At 40.5% G+C, this 16,366-nt stretch overlaps 1 protein-coding gene across 5 annotated transcripts in view; it reads left to right on the top strand.

Moving 5' to 3' along the window:
- The window catches only part of Cfap221 (cilia and flagella associated protein 221), a 100,905-nt gene extending 90,620 nt beyond the window's left edge, over positions 1–10,285 (top strand). For 4 of the 5 annotated variants that reach the window (XM_010632308.3, XM_010632309.3, XM_019208693.2 and 1 more), the window contains exons 23-25: positions 2,279–2,371; positions 9,924–10,043; positions 10,204–10,285. In XM_010632308.3, coding sequence (XP_010630610.1) covers positions 2,279–2,371; positions 9,924–10,032 — 202 coding nt within the window. In that variant the 3' untranslated portion in view covers positions 10,033–10,043; positions 10,204–10,285. Of the gene's footprint in view, positions 1–2,278; positions 2,372–9,923; positions 10,044–10,203 lie in introns of those variants that run through there. The other variant, XR_002025621.2, reaches the window with a different exon arrangement.
- Positions 10,286–16,366: the final 6,081 nt, after the last annotated feature.

Here is a 16,366-nt window from a genome sequence, read left to right as displayed (position 1 = left end):
ATTATAACATATAATCCATCAAAATGGCCTACAAAGTGTTCTGTCATGGTTTTGCACATTACACAAATAAATCCCCTTTTAAAATAAAAATAAATGTCTTTTAATGTGTTTCTAAATTTTTTTCTAAGAATTTTATCTTCAGTATTTTGATTTTAAGGATTTTAGGCTTTCAGGGACTTTGATATTTTGGGATTATGGCCCAATCCCTGCAAGCAAGAGAGAGAGGAGCTGGGTCAGCTGAGTCCATCTCACACCTTTCCTTCTGGAGCATCTTTGCTGATGTGTACTCTTTAACCTACTATTCATTTTCCTCCTTAAAAAAAACATACTTTCATGTTCTAAATTATACCATCGATTGTGACAGAGCAAAGAAGTCCTGGTGGCTCAAGCACAGAACTATTCATAGCTAGATTAAAATCTCTGTGAACACAGGAAATGATTTATTACTTGCCAGACTACAGAGTCTTTCCCACAGTATATACTAAAAAATAAGTATTTATGGCATTCTGTTTCTGTTTCTTTCTTTTATAAACACATACCATATTGGTGCTTTCAGGACATTTTTACATGTAAATAGTCAATTAGTGAAATCCTAAGTATATCCAGTTCTCCTAAGACCTGCCCACATGCACAGAGACCTGGCGGTGGTTGGGCATCTAAGTTTGAAATGCAGATCTGAAAAGGAAGGCTGAAAGGCCTCCTGCTCCAGTCACTGCATCAGGGTCTCATTTATGAGTACTTCTGCCCTGCAGGACCACACGCTTGCTTCAGCTTCAGAAGAATGGAGTCTTCTCTGGCTCAGGCCACTAGAGAGACATTTGCCAGACCAAAACAAAGCCCAGCCTCCTCCAGTCAGCATGAGGTTCACGTTATTGTGACTCGGTTTCCTCATCTTTCAAATGGGAATAATGGTCCTTCATAGAAGGTTGTGGGATTAAAGGGAATAATACGATGCTGACGAGGAGAACGGTAACCACAGTAATTAACTTTTATCAAGCACTAAATGTCTTATCAGATAGCACTGGGCAAGCAGTCCCAGGTAATCCCTACAATGTGGTCCTGCTATTATACCCAGTTGAGAGATGAGGAAACTTCTAATGGAAAGACAATGTTTGCAAAGCACCAGCATAGTGACTCACATATACAGCTGCTTAGTTAATGTCAGTTTTAAACTTCATGGGACTGGAAGAACTTTTTGCTATTTTCAAGGACATTTTCTTCACAGAAAACTGCCATACCCTCCTCTGCTTCTGTATTGTTGGTGGATAAAGAGTTCCAAATTTTAACGCCTTTGTTTCCTTTGTTCATCTTGGAAGCATTTCACTTTACCTGAGTATGGTGGAGATGACTGTCTAAAAATTCATTGCCCTTTTCTAAAGTCATAGAATCATTGCAACTAGTGACTTAATTGCCAGCCTCCCTTGCAGTTAAGTTCTCCATTTGACTAGGCCTTTGCTGATGGGATGTAAGCAGATGAGATAGTCTACTACTGAGGTTTGTCTCCCCTCTTGTTCTTTCTCCCCACTTTTTCCAGCTGAAGCCCAATCAGGCAGTGACTCAGCATTAACTGTTAAACAACAAAGCTAGTTCATCAAACTATGGCCCATGGCCAAATCTGGCATGCCATCTGTGCTGATAAATACAGTTTTATTGTACCACACCCATTTATTTATGTATCTCCTATGAAGCCCCCCATGCTATAGTAGGACAGTTGAGTAGCTATAACAGAGACTGTATGACCCAAAAAAGTCTTCACAGAAAAAGTTTGCTGACCTCTGTTCTAAGGAAAACTACCAAAAGATGAAAGATAACCTAGATCCCTTGCATTTCTTTCCCCATAGATTATTTAGAAATATATTGTTTAATTCTAAAGCAACAGTGGACTTTCATTCTTTGTTATTGGTTTTTATAGCATTCCATTGTGGCCAAAGAACATAGCGTGAATGATTTCAATCATTTGGGCTTTTTTATGGCCCAAAACACAGTCCATTTTGGTAAATGCTTCGGAGGCACTTGAAAAGAATATGAAATCTGTGACCCCATTTTTTAAAGCTGCTTTTCATTCTGTGGTTATAAATAACTATTCCTACCATTGTTTGCTGGTCTAAAGCAATTTATCAACTGTTTGTTTCTCTGAACATAGACTCAACAAAAGTAGATGGAACCAATGTTAAAAGCCACAAGGAACACATTAATTCCTAAATGAGCACAATATTTCATTCTATTTTTATGTTGGAAAAGGAAAACAGTTCCTACTAAACATCTTATTACTTTTCAGTGAGCCCTGTGAACGCAGTACAGAAGTTATATTGACTCCAGAAATGATCCAAGCAGAATTCTTTATGTTGGACCACAAGGACACCAAGCAGAAGTAAGTACATGCTCTTATGCCTTATTAAGAGCCAGCCTTGGATAAATGTGTCCTACATGAAGTTTGGAACTATCATTTTATCTGAATCTAAACATCTCAAGCTTTGAAAGGGCCACATTTCCAATGCTTCATATACTTAAATGTACATTCTATTTTATGCACAATTAGCTCCTTCTAATGTTGGCAGGTAAGTATTTAACAACCAGATCCAGTATTTTCATTTGCTTGTCATTTGATTTGTTTTATTTCTTATCAACAGCTGATTAAGCTTTGTGCAATGTAATGAATAAAGGCTCCAGACCAAAGATCATACGTGAGGCTGAATCCTAACTCTTGTGTATCACATCTGAGATCGTTAGCCAAGTTAGATAACTTCTCTGGGCCTCAGTTTCTTAATCTGTACCACACAGAAAATAAAATCTCTTTCACAGAGTATTTGTGAGGATTGAATGAGCTGCCAAATGTGGAAAGTATTTTTTCTTTCTCTCCTAATCATGGGGCTAATTAGCCAAGATAACATCATCTTTTCAAAAATTAGTTTGGGAGGGCTGGGGATTTAGCTCAGTGGTGCCATACCTGCCTTGAAAGCACGAGGTCCTGAGTTCGATCACCAGTACTGTAAAAAAAAAATTAGCTTGGGAGAATATTTCTGTGATGTAAACAACAACCTATAGTTTATATGGGGGTTTGTTTGTTTTTGCACAAGGGATCAAACTCAATACCTTGTGTTTGTGAGGTAGGCACTTCACCACTGAGCTAAATCCCAGGCCCTCATATGGTTTTAAGTTTAAAATTCCATGTATTTTTTAAATTCTTTTATGTTTAAAATTGATTTTTTTAAAAATCAAAGTACAGTATGGGAAAAAATGAGAACCAAGATCTGTCATGTAAAGGTACAAGATCGCAATGATAAATGTAACTGTGCTGTATACTTAAAAAGTACCAATAAATTCAATGAAAAAAACCCCAAAATATATAAGAACAGTAAGTAATGTTCTAGAGGTAGTAACTTAAAATTAATTCACATTATACATACTGTTTTGACTTCTGCACTTTAACAATATATCATAAACATACTTATGAAGGTAGACATGCGTCATTATATTTTATTGAGTACATGTATAATAATTTATTTAACCAACTCCCTAAAAATGAACATTTCAGTGATTTTCTGTTTTGCTGGATCAACAGTGTTATAACAAATATCTTTTGTACCATAATTCCTTGAAAACTTATCAGAACATTTCCTTATGATAAATTCTTAGAACATAAATGCTACCTTAATATGCATTTTAAGGTGCTTAATTACCAACCACAAACTATATCAAAATACCCCTCCCAGCAGAAGTCAGAACTGCCTATATTCAAATGCCCTGGGCAATGTGGAATGCTTTTTTTTTTCTCTCTCTCTCATTGAGTGTATTGGTACATTCTAGGTATACAGTACAGTTACATTCATCATGGGGTCTTGTACCTTTACATGGCAGGTCTTGGTTCTTGTTTTTTTCCCCTTACCCCTGCCCTCCTTCACCATTCCACCCTTTCCTATTTACAAAAATTTTGTTTCAGTTTTTTCCTTTTCTCATATTTTTTCTTTTCCTTCCCTTCCAACTTCCCCTACTCCTAGTTTTTCTTTATCAACAAAGTTTTGACAGAAATTTTTAAAAGACCATCTGTTGATTTAATTTCTTTGCTTTAAAATTTCTCTTTTGCCTATCAACTAGTTTTTCTTCATTTATGAGATGCTTACTTTGCCTGTTTCTTACTTATATCAGTCTCTCACATATTCAGGTAATTACCTTTGCCGTAGATGTGTTTCCTTAGTTTGTTTTCTGGTTTTGCTAGGGGATTTTGCAAGGGTCTGGTGTTTCCAAAAGGCATGCTCGCCTGTCTCAGAGCAGTATTGTGTTTCTCTGGCTTGTTTGTGATCTTTTCAGGGGCCTGCAACAACTGGCATTTCTTGGAAAACAGATGGGCAGCTTCTCATTAAAAAATATTAGGAGGGTCGGGGATTTAGCTCAGCGGTTCCATGGCCTGTCTTGCAAGGTCAAGGACCCGAGTTCAATCACTGGTACCAAAAAAAAAAAAAAAAAAAAAAAATCAGGAAAAAATTAGGAAATAAACATTTTTAAATAGAATTTCATTCTTCACAAAACTGGAGAAAAATAATCCTAAAATTCATATGGAACCAGAAAAGACCCAGGATAGCAAAAGCAATTCTGGGTAAGAAGAGTAAAGCAGAAAGCATCACAATCTCAGATTTGAAGTTATATTACTAAACTACAGTGGTAAAAACAGCATAGTGGCCAGGCATGGTGGCACACGCCAGTAAACCCAGCACTTGGGAGGCTGAGGCAGGAGGATTTCTGCAAGTTCGAGACCAGCCTGGGCTACACAGTGAGTTCCAGAGCAGTCTGAACTATACAGTGAGACCCTGTCTCAAAAAAAAAAAAAAAAAAAAAAAAAAAAGCATAGGACTTTCTCCAAAACAAACATGAGGATCAACAGAACAAGATTGAGATTCGGAAATAACCCTAAGCACATTTCACCATTTGCTCATTGACAAAAGGGACAAAAACATACACTGGATGAAAGATAAGACTCCTTATTAAATGGTGTTGGGAAAACTGGCTATTCTAATGCAGAAGACTGTGGATCATCATCACCATGTGCTAAACTAAAATAAAAATGGATCAGAGGGAAAAGAAGGGTGGGGTGGTGTGTGACAACTCAGCTTCTCCAAAATTTGGAATCCAGACACTGAAAAATAATAACTTCAGAAAGAAAAAAATAGATTCTGGGAACCAAGAGAGACCTGACAGGAAAATTACAAGCTCTGAGAAACTGAATAGACAGAACACAATGCAGAGGAGTGACGAGATAGGCTGTGTTTTCTCCCAGGCTGCAGGTTTGCAGCTCCTGGGAAAGGGAGACCAAACCCAGAGACAAAGTGAAACTGGAAATCCAAGGAGGCCTTAGGGAGAAACACAGTGGGCAAGAGAATGGATCAGTGGTTGCTGTGATCTCCTGAGACAGCTCCCACACTGAAGTCCTTTGATGGGCAACCACTGATGAGTGACAAGAGCCAGCCATATCCCTACAAAGAGTAGTTGGTAGGACGCCGTTCCAGGGAAGGGTTGATTATTTGAACCTAGGACTCAGAGCAGCCACACGGCTTCATTTCAGATCTCCCAGTGTTACATTCCCACAGCGACTGGGTGAGAGACAGCCTTAGGAGACAGCCACAGTCAGGGAGCAGACTGAAAAGAAGCCAGACTTCTGAGGAAAAAATAAAAACAAAGATACATCATGTAAAGGTACGAGATCTCAGTGATGAATGTAACTGTATTGTACACCTAAAATGTACCAGTAAAGAAAAAAAAAGAAAGAAACCTGCTGAGGAGTCTGAGTTTAAGAATGCAGGTCTTGCTCCTGCAGCCAAAGTCCAGGTCCAGGCTGAGTTTCTCTGGATTTGAAAGTCACAGCATTGGCACCCTCACCTTACTCCTCTTGCTGCCTGCTGATGCTGCATCGAGTCCAGATCTGGTGTTTAACTATCTTCATTGTCTACCAGTGCAAATGGATATGTCTTGACTTGGACACTGCCGTGTTACATTCCCACAGCGACTGGGTGAGAGACAGCCTTAGGAGACAGCCACAGTCAGGGAGCAGACTGAAAAGAAGCCAGACTTCTGAGGAAAAAATAAAAACCAAGATACATCATGTAAAGGTACAAGATCCCAGTGATGAATGTAACTGTATTGTACACCTAAAATGTACCAGTAAAGAAAAAAAAGAAAGAAACCTGCTCAGGAGTCTGAGTTTAAGAATGCAGGTCTTCCTCCTGCAGCCAAAGTCCAGGTCCAGGCTGTTTCTCTGGATTTGAAAGTCACAGCATTGGCACCCTCACCTTACTCCTCTTGCTGCCTGCTGGTGCCTGCGAGTCCAGATCTGGTGTTTAACTATCTTCATTGTCTCCCAGTGCAAATGGATATGTCTTGACTTGGACACTGCCCCAAAAGTGTAGATCCTGGAAGAAAAATAGGCATTCAAAATCAAAGATAAATTTTTTTCTTTTCTTTCTTTCTTGTTTTTTTGTTTGGGGTGTGTGTGTGTGTGTGTGTGTGTGTGTGTGTGTGTGTGTGTTTTCTACTCTTCTTCTCTAGTTTATTGGTGGCTTGAAAAAGTCGTTTTGTCTTTTTTCCTTGCTTCTTTTTTTTCTAAATCTTTTCCTTAATTCTTTTGTTCTTTCTTTTCTTCTTTTTAATTTTTCACCCTTTCTTTTTTAAAATCTTTTTGTTCTCCATTTAATTTTTTTTCCTCTTTTTTCTTTTATTTTCTGTTTTTCATCAGTTTTCTCTGTTATTTTATTCTGTAATCATCCTTCTACACCCATTAGGATCCTTTGCCCCACTTAATAGATAAGAAAGTAGTACTATTATGCCATAAAGAAAAATAAAATCAAAATGTTATATGAATTAAATCAGACACTAAATTTAAATATTGCATAGTTTCTCCTGTGAGAGAAACCCAATAAAGAACAAAATGAAAAGATAATAGGAAGTAGGGAACTAGATCGTTCTCAAATAGGAAGGGGATCAAGAGGTGGAGGGCACAGGGAGGGGAGGAAGAGGAGGTGCATGAAAAAAGGATTTAAGATGTGCTATTAGCATATACTTGTCCCCAGGAAGAATTTAATCATTATATACTGCAATATGTACTAATAAAAATAAAATTAGAAAAAATGGATCCAAAAAATGAAATGTTAAAACAGAAGCACTTAATATGCTGGAAAACAAAATAGGCAAAACTCTTGAAGGCACAGGCACAGGCAAAGATTTTCTGAACAGAACCCCAGTTGCATGGAAAATAGTACCAAGAATCAGCAAAAGGGATGACATCAAATTGAAAACCTTCTGTACAGCAAAAGAAACAACTGACAAGAGTGAAGATAAAAGCTACAGAATTGGAAAAAATTTTGCCAGCTATTCCATGGACAGAGGACAGCATCTAGACAGTATCTACAATAAAGAACTCAAAAAATTACAGCCCCAAAATAAAAGACCCAATCAACAAATGGGCAAGTGAAACGAACACATTTGTACTTCTTCTGAGAAGTAAATATTCATTTCTTCTCAGAAGAAGAAGTACAAATGGGCAGTAAATACAGGAAGAAATTCTCAACATCCCTGGCCATTAGAGAAATACAAATTAAAACAACACTGTGATTCCATCTTACTTGAGAAAGAACAGCTGTCTTCACAAAATCAAATAATAGCAAATGTAGAGAGGCTTCAGGGGGGAAAAGTGACACTTCTACATTGGTGGTGGGACTGTAAACTGGCACAGTAACTGTGGAAATCAATGTGGAGATGCCTCAGAAAATTAAACCTAGAAATTCCATTTGACCCATCTATTTCTATTCTAGCTATCTTCCCAAAAGAGTTAAAAAACATCACATCACAATGATACATGCATACCCACTGTTAGCTAAACTTGAAAGCGGTCTATATGCCCACCAAAAACTGCATGGATAAAGAAAATGTGGTATTTATACACAAGGGAGGACTACCCTGCCATAAAGAAAGAGAAACTTGAGTGATTTGTAGGAAAATGGATGCATCTTGAGATCATAATGTTAAGTGAAATAAATCACTCATGCACTCTTAAATATTGCACTGTTTCTCTTATATGGGAAATCCAAGTTACAAGTAAAGACCAAAATAAAGCATAGGTAATAGGAAGAAGGAAAACAGATCTTTCTCAAATGGGAAGAGAGAGGATCAAAAGATGGAGGAGGGGAGTCGGGTGTGGTGGCGCACGCCTGTAATCCCAGCACTCGGGAGGCTGAGGCAGGAGGATCACTGTGAGTTCAAGACCAGCCTGGGCTACACAGTGAGTTCCAGGGCAGTCTCAACTACATAGTGAGACCCTGTCTCAAAAAACAAAATAAAGAAAGAAAGAAAAAGATGGAGGAGGGGAGGGACAGGAGCAAAGGGAATGAAACATACATGTACCAACTCCACGCAAGGAATGCAAGCATAATGTACTGCAAGCATGTACTAATAAAAACAGATAAATAAATAGGGCTGGGGATTTAGCTCAGTGGTTCCACGGCCTGCTTCACAAGTGTAAGGTCCCGAGTTCGATCCCCGGTACCAACAATAAATACATAAATGGATAGATAAATAAATGGCAACAGTATGGTTGACATGGGGTGGGGGGCACCACACTGCCTGTCTGGCTACGCTCACGCTGCAGTAGAGAATGGCAATTTGAAGTAAGATGTCCCATCCCACTGTAGGCGTGAGAAAGAGTAAAAGGAAGCTAACAGGAAGGACATGCTGGCTGCTAGCCAAACCGTCTTCCCCTTCCAGCCTGCCCAGAGAAAATGAGGGTCAGGTGCTTCTCTTCTATCTTACTTCAGCCTGTTAGAGAGCAGGAGCTCTGTCAGATACCACATGCAACAAGCAGGTGGACAAATGGAGCAGAACAAAAATAACACATAAGTGGTATTTAATTTCCCCCATCCAAACTGCCATCTGGGGCTGCGGATGCAGCTCAGTGGTAGAGCCCTTGCCTAGCTGTGGGTTCTATCCTTGTTGCCACAAAAGAACAGGAAGAAAGGGGGCAGGGGATGGAGATTTAGTTCAGTGGTTCCGCCTCAAAAGTGCAAGGTCCCAAGTTCAATCCCCAGTACCAAAAAAAAAAAAAGAAAAGACAAGAGAGAGGGGGTGAAGGGATGGCTGGGGAATGGGGAAAAATAAGAACCAAGATAAGTCATGATGAACTGTATTGTATACCTAAAATGTACCAATAAACTTAACAACGATCTTTTTAAAAGAAAAGGAAGGAGGGAAGAAGGCAGGGAGGGAAGAAAACATCTCAGAATCATTTAAGTCTCTCAACTGCAGCTCTTATCTGTACCTTCCCCTTTGGCCCCAGCCCACCAGGAGGCAAGATGACCCCTAAGTCCAGATACTTCGCATCTCTAAGGCCTTGTCTTAACTACCAGTCATACCCCTTAATTGCCACCCTTGTTTTATGCAACGTCCAGCTAAAGCGCTATCCAGAAATCTCTGGTCACGCCCATCATCAGGCTTTGCCCCACAGGGGCCATTGCTGGATCAAGTGCATAAACCCACCTTCTGCAGCCACTGTCAGCATCAGAAATCAAATGTACTTATAAAGGTGAAAACCCAGCTAACGCTGACTGAGCATTTATGGAAGACATCATACCAGGATCTCTGTGAATAAATTCTCATTTCGTCATCACAGTTATTCCCAAGATAGGAATTAGCAAGGGCCACAGGTAGGGACTGGACATTCAGGAAACTTGTTCATGCTAGGAAGCTGGTGCAGCCAAGACCGGAAGCCAGATCTGAATCCCCTGCAAGCTGAGGGTTCGCAGCTGTCAGTAAATTCTCACTAAATATAATTAAAACTTTCCTTATATATTAGAATAAAAACTCCAGCCTTCTCTGGCAATGCAGGGTGTTTCATATTTTATCGAGTGCATGCCTTTTTGGTTTTTTTTGTTGTTGTTTTATAGAGAAGTGAAAGACCAAGCACAACCAGCAGAGAAAGCAGGAGAAAAGGTGACTGAGGAAATGAAGACCCTGCAGAGCAAAGCTCTCAACACGTACCTGATAATAGAATAAAAATCACGGAGGTCAGTTCCTCTTGTTTACTTCCTGCAAGTCACTGGAGTCCTTTGTGTTTTACATTCCAACCATTTTTGGGATTAAAGTTTCAAGAGAAAATAAATTTTAATGTGGATATAAAAATATCTAAAATTACAATTTTTCTTTCTAAAAATAAAATGGCGTCAGTATGATGGCAACGTCAGAAGCTTCTTGGTGCAAGATTTAGTGCTGGAACAATGCCTTTCTGAGCAAGATGTGAGCCACTGTGGTGAGAGACAAAGAGCCAGGCGCTTACAGCTGTTTCTGAGTCTTGGGAGGTACGGTGCCCCTGGGAGCCAGAAATAGATGGACTGGGGAGGGCACTGCACAGCTCTGCACAGAGCCAGCACCACTAACCTTGGCTTTGGCCACTCCCGTGATGAGCACTGTGGGTGCAGGCACTGGCTCCCCGGGTAGCTGTGCCAGCAATGGACCCTGGCAAAGAGGGACTGGACCTGGAGAGGACACAGAGATGATGAGAGCTTACAGACTGGTTTGAAAACCACTGGAAAACTTAAAGTCTGTGCTCTCACAGCACCTGGCAGCAGGTTGGTTATTGTGGAGAGGCAGGAATCTTGATGGATGTGTTTTGGTAAAAACAGGCCTTTTGATTGTGTTTGTTAACACTGTTACATTCATATGGCACAGGCTAATAAGACTGAAGATGTTATAATAACCCAAAAGTATCCAAATATATTTGAGTGTATTCCCTCCACTTATTTGTCTATGCATAAGTATATATACATATGAGGTGTGATCAAAATATATGTAATATATGTAAATGTTTAAAGTAAAAATTTTTATTTTAAACCCCCTCAGAATATTTCCCCTGGCGTTGAACACATTTATCTCATCATCCCTGCCACTTTCGGAACAGTGTCTTTACTGGGTGATCAAAATTATGGTGACTCCCAAAGCTGTGTGCTTTGTGACAGAAAGGCACACTTGTGAAAACACCATAGTGTATTCTCTGGCTCACCCCAAAAGTCAAAATAACCATGAAAGTTAAACGTTTCGATTCTTCAAGACATTGAGGCAGCCACAACAGCACAACTGAAGATACTCATGAAAGAAAACTTTCAGAACTGCTTCAGAAAGGGGAAAGATCGATAGGTAAGTATTTCTGAAGCAAAGAGAAGTACATATTTGGCAATGTGTCTTTTACTGTAACAAAATTTTCACCCTTTTTTTTTTTTGGTACTGAGGATTGAACTCTGGACCTTGTACTTACAAAGCAGGCAACAGCACCACTGAGCTAAATCTTTGGCCCATCAAAGTTTTCACTATTTTTTTCTGTTTTTTTTTTTTTTTTTAGACAGGGTCTCACTATTTAGTTGAGGCTGACCTGGAACTTACTATATAGCCCAGGCTGGTCTCGAACTCACAGCAATCCTCCTGTCTCAGCCTCCCGAGTGCTAGGATTACAGGCGTGTGCCACCACACCCAGCTTCCACCATAACTTTTAATCAAACCTTATAAATCTATTTCAGCTTCTGTACCTATAAACAAGAGCAATTTCTTTTTATTTTTCTTCCTGTCTTCAAGGGCCATCCTGAGGCTGTGGCTCCTTAGAAGGGTACTGACAGTGTTGGAAATTTAGTGTCACCTGGTGGATGTGGATGCCTCAGTAAAGGCCTTTTCTGACATTTTGAAACCTTAGCTCCATTCCAACCATGAACTAAAGTAATTCACAAATATGAATTATCATCAGTTCCTTTCTTCCTTTCAAGATCACCTTTAGGTAGGAAAAATGCAAGGAAACCTTACCCGTATTTTTTTCTGCAGTCAAACCCGTAAGATCTATTTTCTGTAGTGAAATTCTTGGCCATGTGAAGTTTAGGGGTTCTCTACAGGATCAATTATCCAGGTTCTCCAGGGATTATGGATATAATCAAGGCCTAGCTCAGTGAATGAGTATCTTGAGGTCAGCTCTTTCTCTTGCATTCACTTGGATTATTACATCTTTCTCTGAGACCCAAGAAAAATGTAACCAAAGATTCTCAGGATAATTTGCTCCCATTCCTTCACTTTAGAAATAATTATAATTGTTTTGTTTTTCTTTTGGGTTTTTTTTTTTTTTTTGAGACAGGGTCTCACTATGTAGTTGAGTCTAACCTGGAACACACTATGTAGCCCAGGCTGGTCTCTAACTCACAGCGATCCTCCTGCCTCAGCCTCCTGAGTGCTGGGATTACAGGCGTGCACCACCACATCCAGCTGCTTTCTTTTTTAAGGACTTTTATTTTGTGAACTATTTTCTCAATAATCTTGTCTTAGCTTTCCATTACTGGGGGAAAATTACCTGACACCTGCAATTTAAAGGAAAAGAGGATTATTGACTTACGGTTTCAGAGGTTTCAGTCCATGGATAGCTGACTCCAGTGCAGAAACATCACGGCAGAAGGGCATGGCAGAGAAAAAGTGCTCAACATCGGAGAAGTAGAGAGCAGAAAGCCCCATGTCCCACCCAGACACACCTAGAAGTATGCTTTATTAATCTCCTGGCATCTCTTAAACCAGTCAAATTGACAATCAAAATTAACCATCACAGTTCCCCCACAACACTCTGAGTCACAGAGTAACCACAGGTGTAATATTCCTTATACGAAATGCTTCAGAGCAGAAGTGTTTCAGACCACATTTGTCCTGATTGGGGGATATCTTCATATAGACATGGGACCAAGTTTAAACACAACATCCATTTACATTTCATGCACATCTTGCCTGCACAGTCTGAAGGGAATCTTATACCATATTTTTTGTGCCTGCATTAGACTATGAGCCATCACGTGCGTGAGAACAGGTGTGAAATTTTCCTCCTGTGGTACCTTGTCCATAGTGGATTTGTAACATTTCAGATTTCAGATTTTTAGATTAAGTATGTTCATTTATTACATTTATTAATTATAAATGTTATTACTGTGACAGGCATGGGAAAACTGATGCCCAGAAAAGTTTATTAACAGAATTAACAAAAGAACTGAGTTTAGGCAGAACTCGGAATTCCTCATTCCCAGCCCACTCTTTTCTTTATAACATGATAATCAGTGAAATTATTACAGTTTTAGATTTAGATTTTATTTAAACTCTTAGATTTGGAATCTCCAGGCATAAAAATATTGCATTATAATGTTTACATGTTACTTCATTACTTGTTCTTTAAAATATGTAATATGGAAAAACTATAAACTCGCCACCACCAATAAGCAAACAAATAACAACAGCACCACCAAACATAAAAGAAGGAAATCCATTGGCACGTTTGCTCCAACAGGGCTGCAACCACGTTTTACTGATATCCACTTACATTGTGCACATTATGTTTGCTATAGGAAAAACAGGACTTGAACCTAATAGGTGACTTTAGAATCCAGAACACTGATGAGGAATGTACCCGATCCTGACAAATAAGGGTATCGTCTCTGTCAATTTAATAGAGCTGCATAGTTGCCCTGCCTCTTGTTAAACAAGTGGAAATAACAGCATTGGTTTCCTGGGATTGTTGTGAGATTAAATGAGATAATGACAGCAGCAATGATGCAGAGTGAGTACACGATCACTATTAACCGGGACTGCAGAGTTTATACGTTGGGGGTCTGGGGCTGAGTCCTTCCCACCTCCACCCACTCACCTCCCACTCTCCGGTAGCTAAGCTGCAGTCGGAGCAGGACGGAGCTCAGATGATGGGGACGGGGCGGGAAGTGGAACTGCACCCTGAGCAGCACTAAAGCTCTGTTTAAGCCTTCAGGCCTGGTGCCAGGTGAGTGATCAAAGTGGGGAGGGTTGGAGTATGGATTCTCTGGAGGCAGGGAAATAGGCTGATTGGCCCAGTTCTCTCAGGTCTTTTCCAAAGTCGTGGAGGAATCAGTCTCAGTTCTCTTTATGCAGAACTCGCAGTCCTACCCTTGCAGTTCAGACCCCAGGGCACTTGCCCTGCTTTCACTAGAAAGCACCAAAGAAAGGGCTTTCATCATGAATGCAGAGAGATCCATCTCTCTGGAGGACATCTTACAGGAGGCCCCTGTCCAGGGATCAAACTCAGGTCCTTGTGCTTGTGAGGCAGGTGGCAGAACCATTGAGCTAAATCCCTGGCCCATGGTAAGCATATTTTTATATGCTTTTTGCCTATTTGTATACCTTCTTCAGAGAAAGTTCTACTCGAGTAATTTTCCCATTGAGTTCTATATATATTCTATGTATCCATATTCTGGATACAATATCCTTATCAGATGTACAATGTGCAACATTTTCTCCTGTTGCGTGGATTTTCTTTCCACTTTTCATGGTAGTGTTGTGATGCACAGAAGTTTTTATGAACAGTAACTGATCAGCCTACTTCTAAAAACAATTTTTTTTTTGTACCGGGCTTTGAACTTTGGACCTTGTGCTTGTAAGGCAGGAGGCAGGCAGTGGAATCACTGAGCTAAATCTCTGGCCCTAAAAGCACATTTTTATACAGCAATTTGTTATAGAAATTTCCAAACACACAAAAGTAGAGCATGGTATAATGAAGAATTGAACCTTTGATGCCCTTTCAACAGTAATATTTTGTCTGTGTTATTTCATTTCATCTGTGCCTTTGTTAGGTTTTTCCTGAATGAGACAAAATATTATGACATTATGTTTTTCACCTATAAATACTTCAATATGCATCTCTAATAAGGATTTTTTTGGTTTATATAAACCCCATACTGTTATCTTACCTGACAAAATAAACAGTAACTCATTAACATCTTCTATAAGATCCCTGCTGAAATTTCTCCTCAAAGGTGTCACTTTTACATTTAGTTTGTTTGATTCAGGATCCCAGAAAAAGCTGCACACTGCATTTAACTGTTCTGTTTCTCAGATTTCTTTTCATAACAAACCCTCCTCCCTCCATAATTTTGTTATTGATTTGTTCGGTAAACCACTTCATTTGCCCTGTAGAATATCCCACAGTCTAGATTTTTGCTAAGGTCATGGCACCATTTACAAACAAATAACTGAGCGGCCAAAGTTGGGAATCTCAGAACTGAACTCATTAGTACTTGCTATTAACTTGTTCACACGAACTGTGCTGGACCTTACACATACATGAACTGACTTTATCCCCACCAACAACAGGAGGTAGGTGGTACTCTTATCCCTGTTTTACAGATGAGAACACTAGGCTCAGAAAGATTCACTTGCCCAAGATCACAAAGCCAGCAAAGGATGGAGTCAGATTTAACCACGGCAATTTAGCTCCAGCATCTGAAGCCTTTTGTAGACTTACATCTGTTTCCTGAAGCCCTTTGTGGTAAACAGGGTGCTTTTCAAGGCCAAGATTGAGGGGAAGATCCCAGAGCAGATCTTCTTTTCAGGGACCTGTTACTTGAAGTGCCTCTCCCCTGGGCTTTACAAAATGACAGCCCATGTAGCTATTTTCCCAGGATGAGGAGTATAATTGGGCCCTTTGAGACAGATTATCTTCTTCACTTTAGAGAGAGGGGATCCAAAGTCCAAGAAATGACACCCTTTACATTTAAGGTCTCTTTGCTTAGGCCGGCTGCAGCATGCCCAGGCATGACTGTCAGCTAAGTCCTTAAGCTCATAGCTTTGGCCGAAGCCTGACTCCAAGGCCCATATGGCTCCAGGTCTCAACATCCTCACCTTTCTGTCCAGGAGGTGAGCCCTGTTCCCTAGAAGCTGGAATGGAAGAGAAAGCCTGACAGAAGCCAGACCCAGTTGGGAGCATTAGGTACACAGATCAGAGAGAATCTGTATGGGGGCACAGGCAGTAATGGAAAATATAGCACATAGGGATGGAGGGGCCGGGGGAGCTGCTATGTGGGGATAATTAACTTCAGGGATCCACAGATTTTTCACTGAGCCAAATATTATTCTGTGAGCCAGGCTGTAAAGTGATGAGTATGACTGTGTTCCAATAAAACTTTATTTACAAAATGGGGTGGCAAACTGTTTGGCTCACAGACAAGCTGATCCCCTGACCTAGTTCACATTGCCGCTGGGAAGAAACGGCCATGTGAGGTAGACTGCACAGAGTGAAGCATTTGGGGGCAGCTGGTGAGCAGCAGACGCCATAATGATAAATCTCGGACCCTTGAGCGCTTCCAGGCAGGAAAAGCCACCACAGACCTGGCAGTCAGATGGGAACGGACCCCGATGGGACTCGTGACACGCGGGGCTGCCGTTCCTAGCAGGGTTAACCCGGATGGCCTAAGTCTCCGGCGGCAGTTTCCGCAGGCTGCAGAGCGCGCCAAGGTGCTCCCTTGAGGTGGAGCCTCCGGCCCGGCCGGGGCAGCTGCCGGCCGCTCCCCGCTCGGCA

Source organism: Fukomys damarensis, unplaced genomic scaffold (genome assembly GCF_012274545.1).
Source record: "Fukomys damarensis isolate Sample0158 unplaced genomic scaffold, DMR_v1.0_HiC HiC_scaffold_29, whole genome shotgun sequence".
Classification (NCBI taxonomy): Eukaryota; Metazoa; Chordata; class Mammalia; order Rodentia; family Bathyergidae; genus Fukomys; species Fukomys damarensis.
Note: the sequence above shows the minus strand (reverse complement) of the source record. Positions and strands in the feature narration are given on the sequence as shown.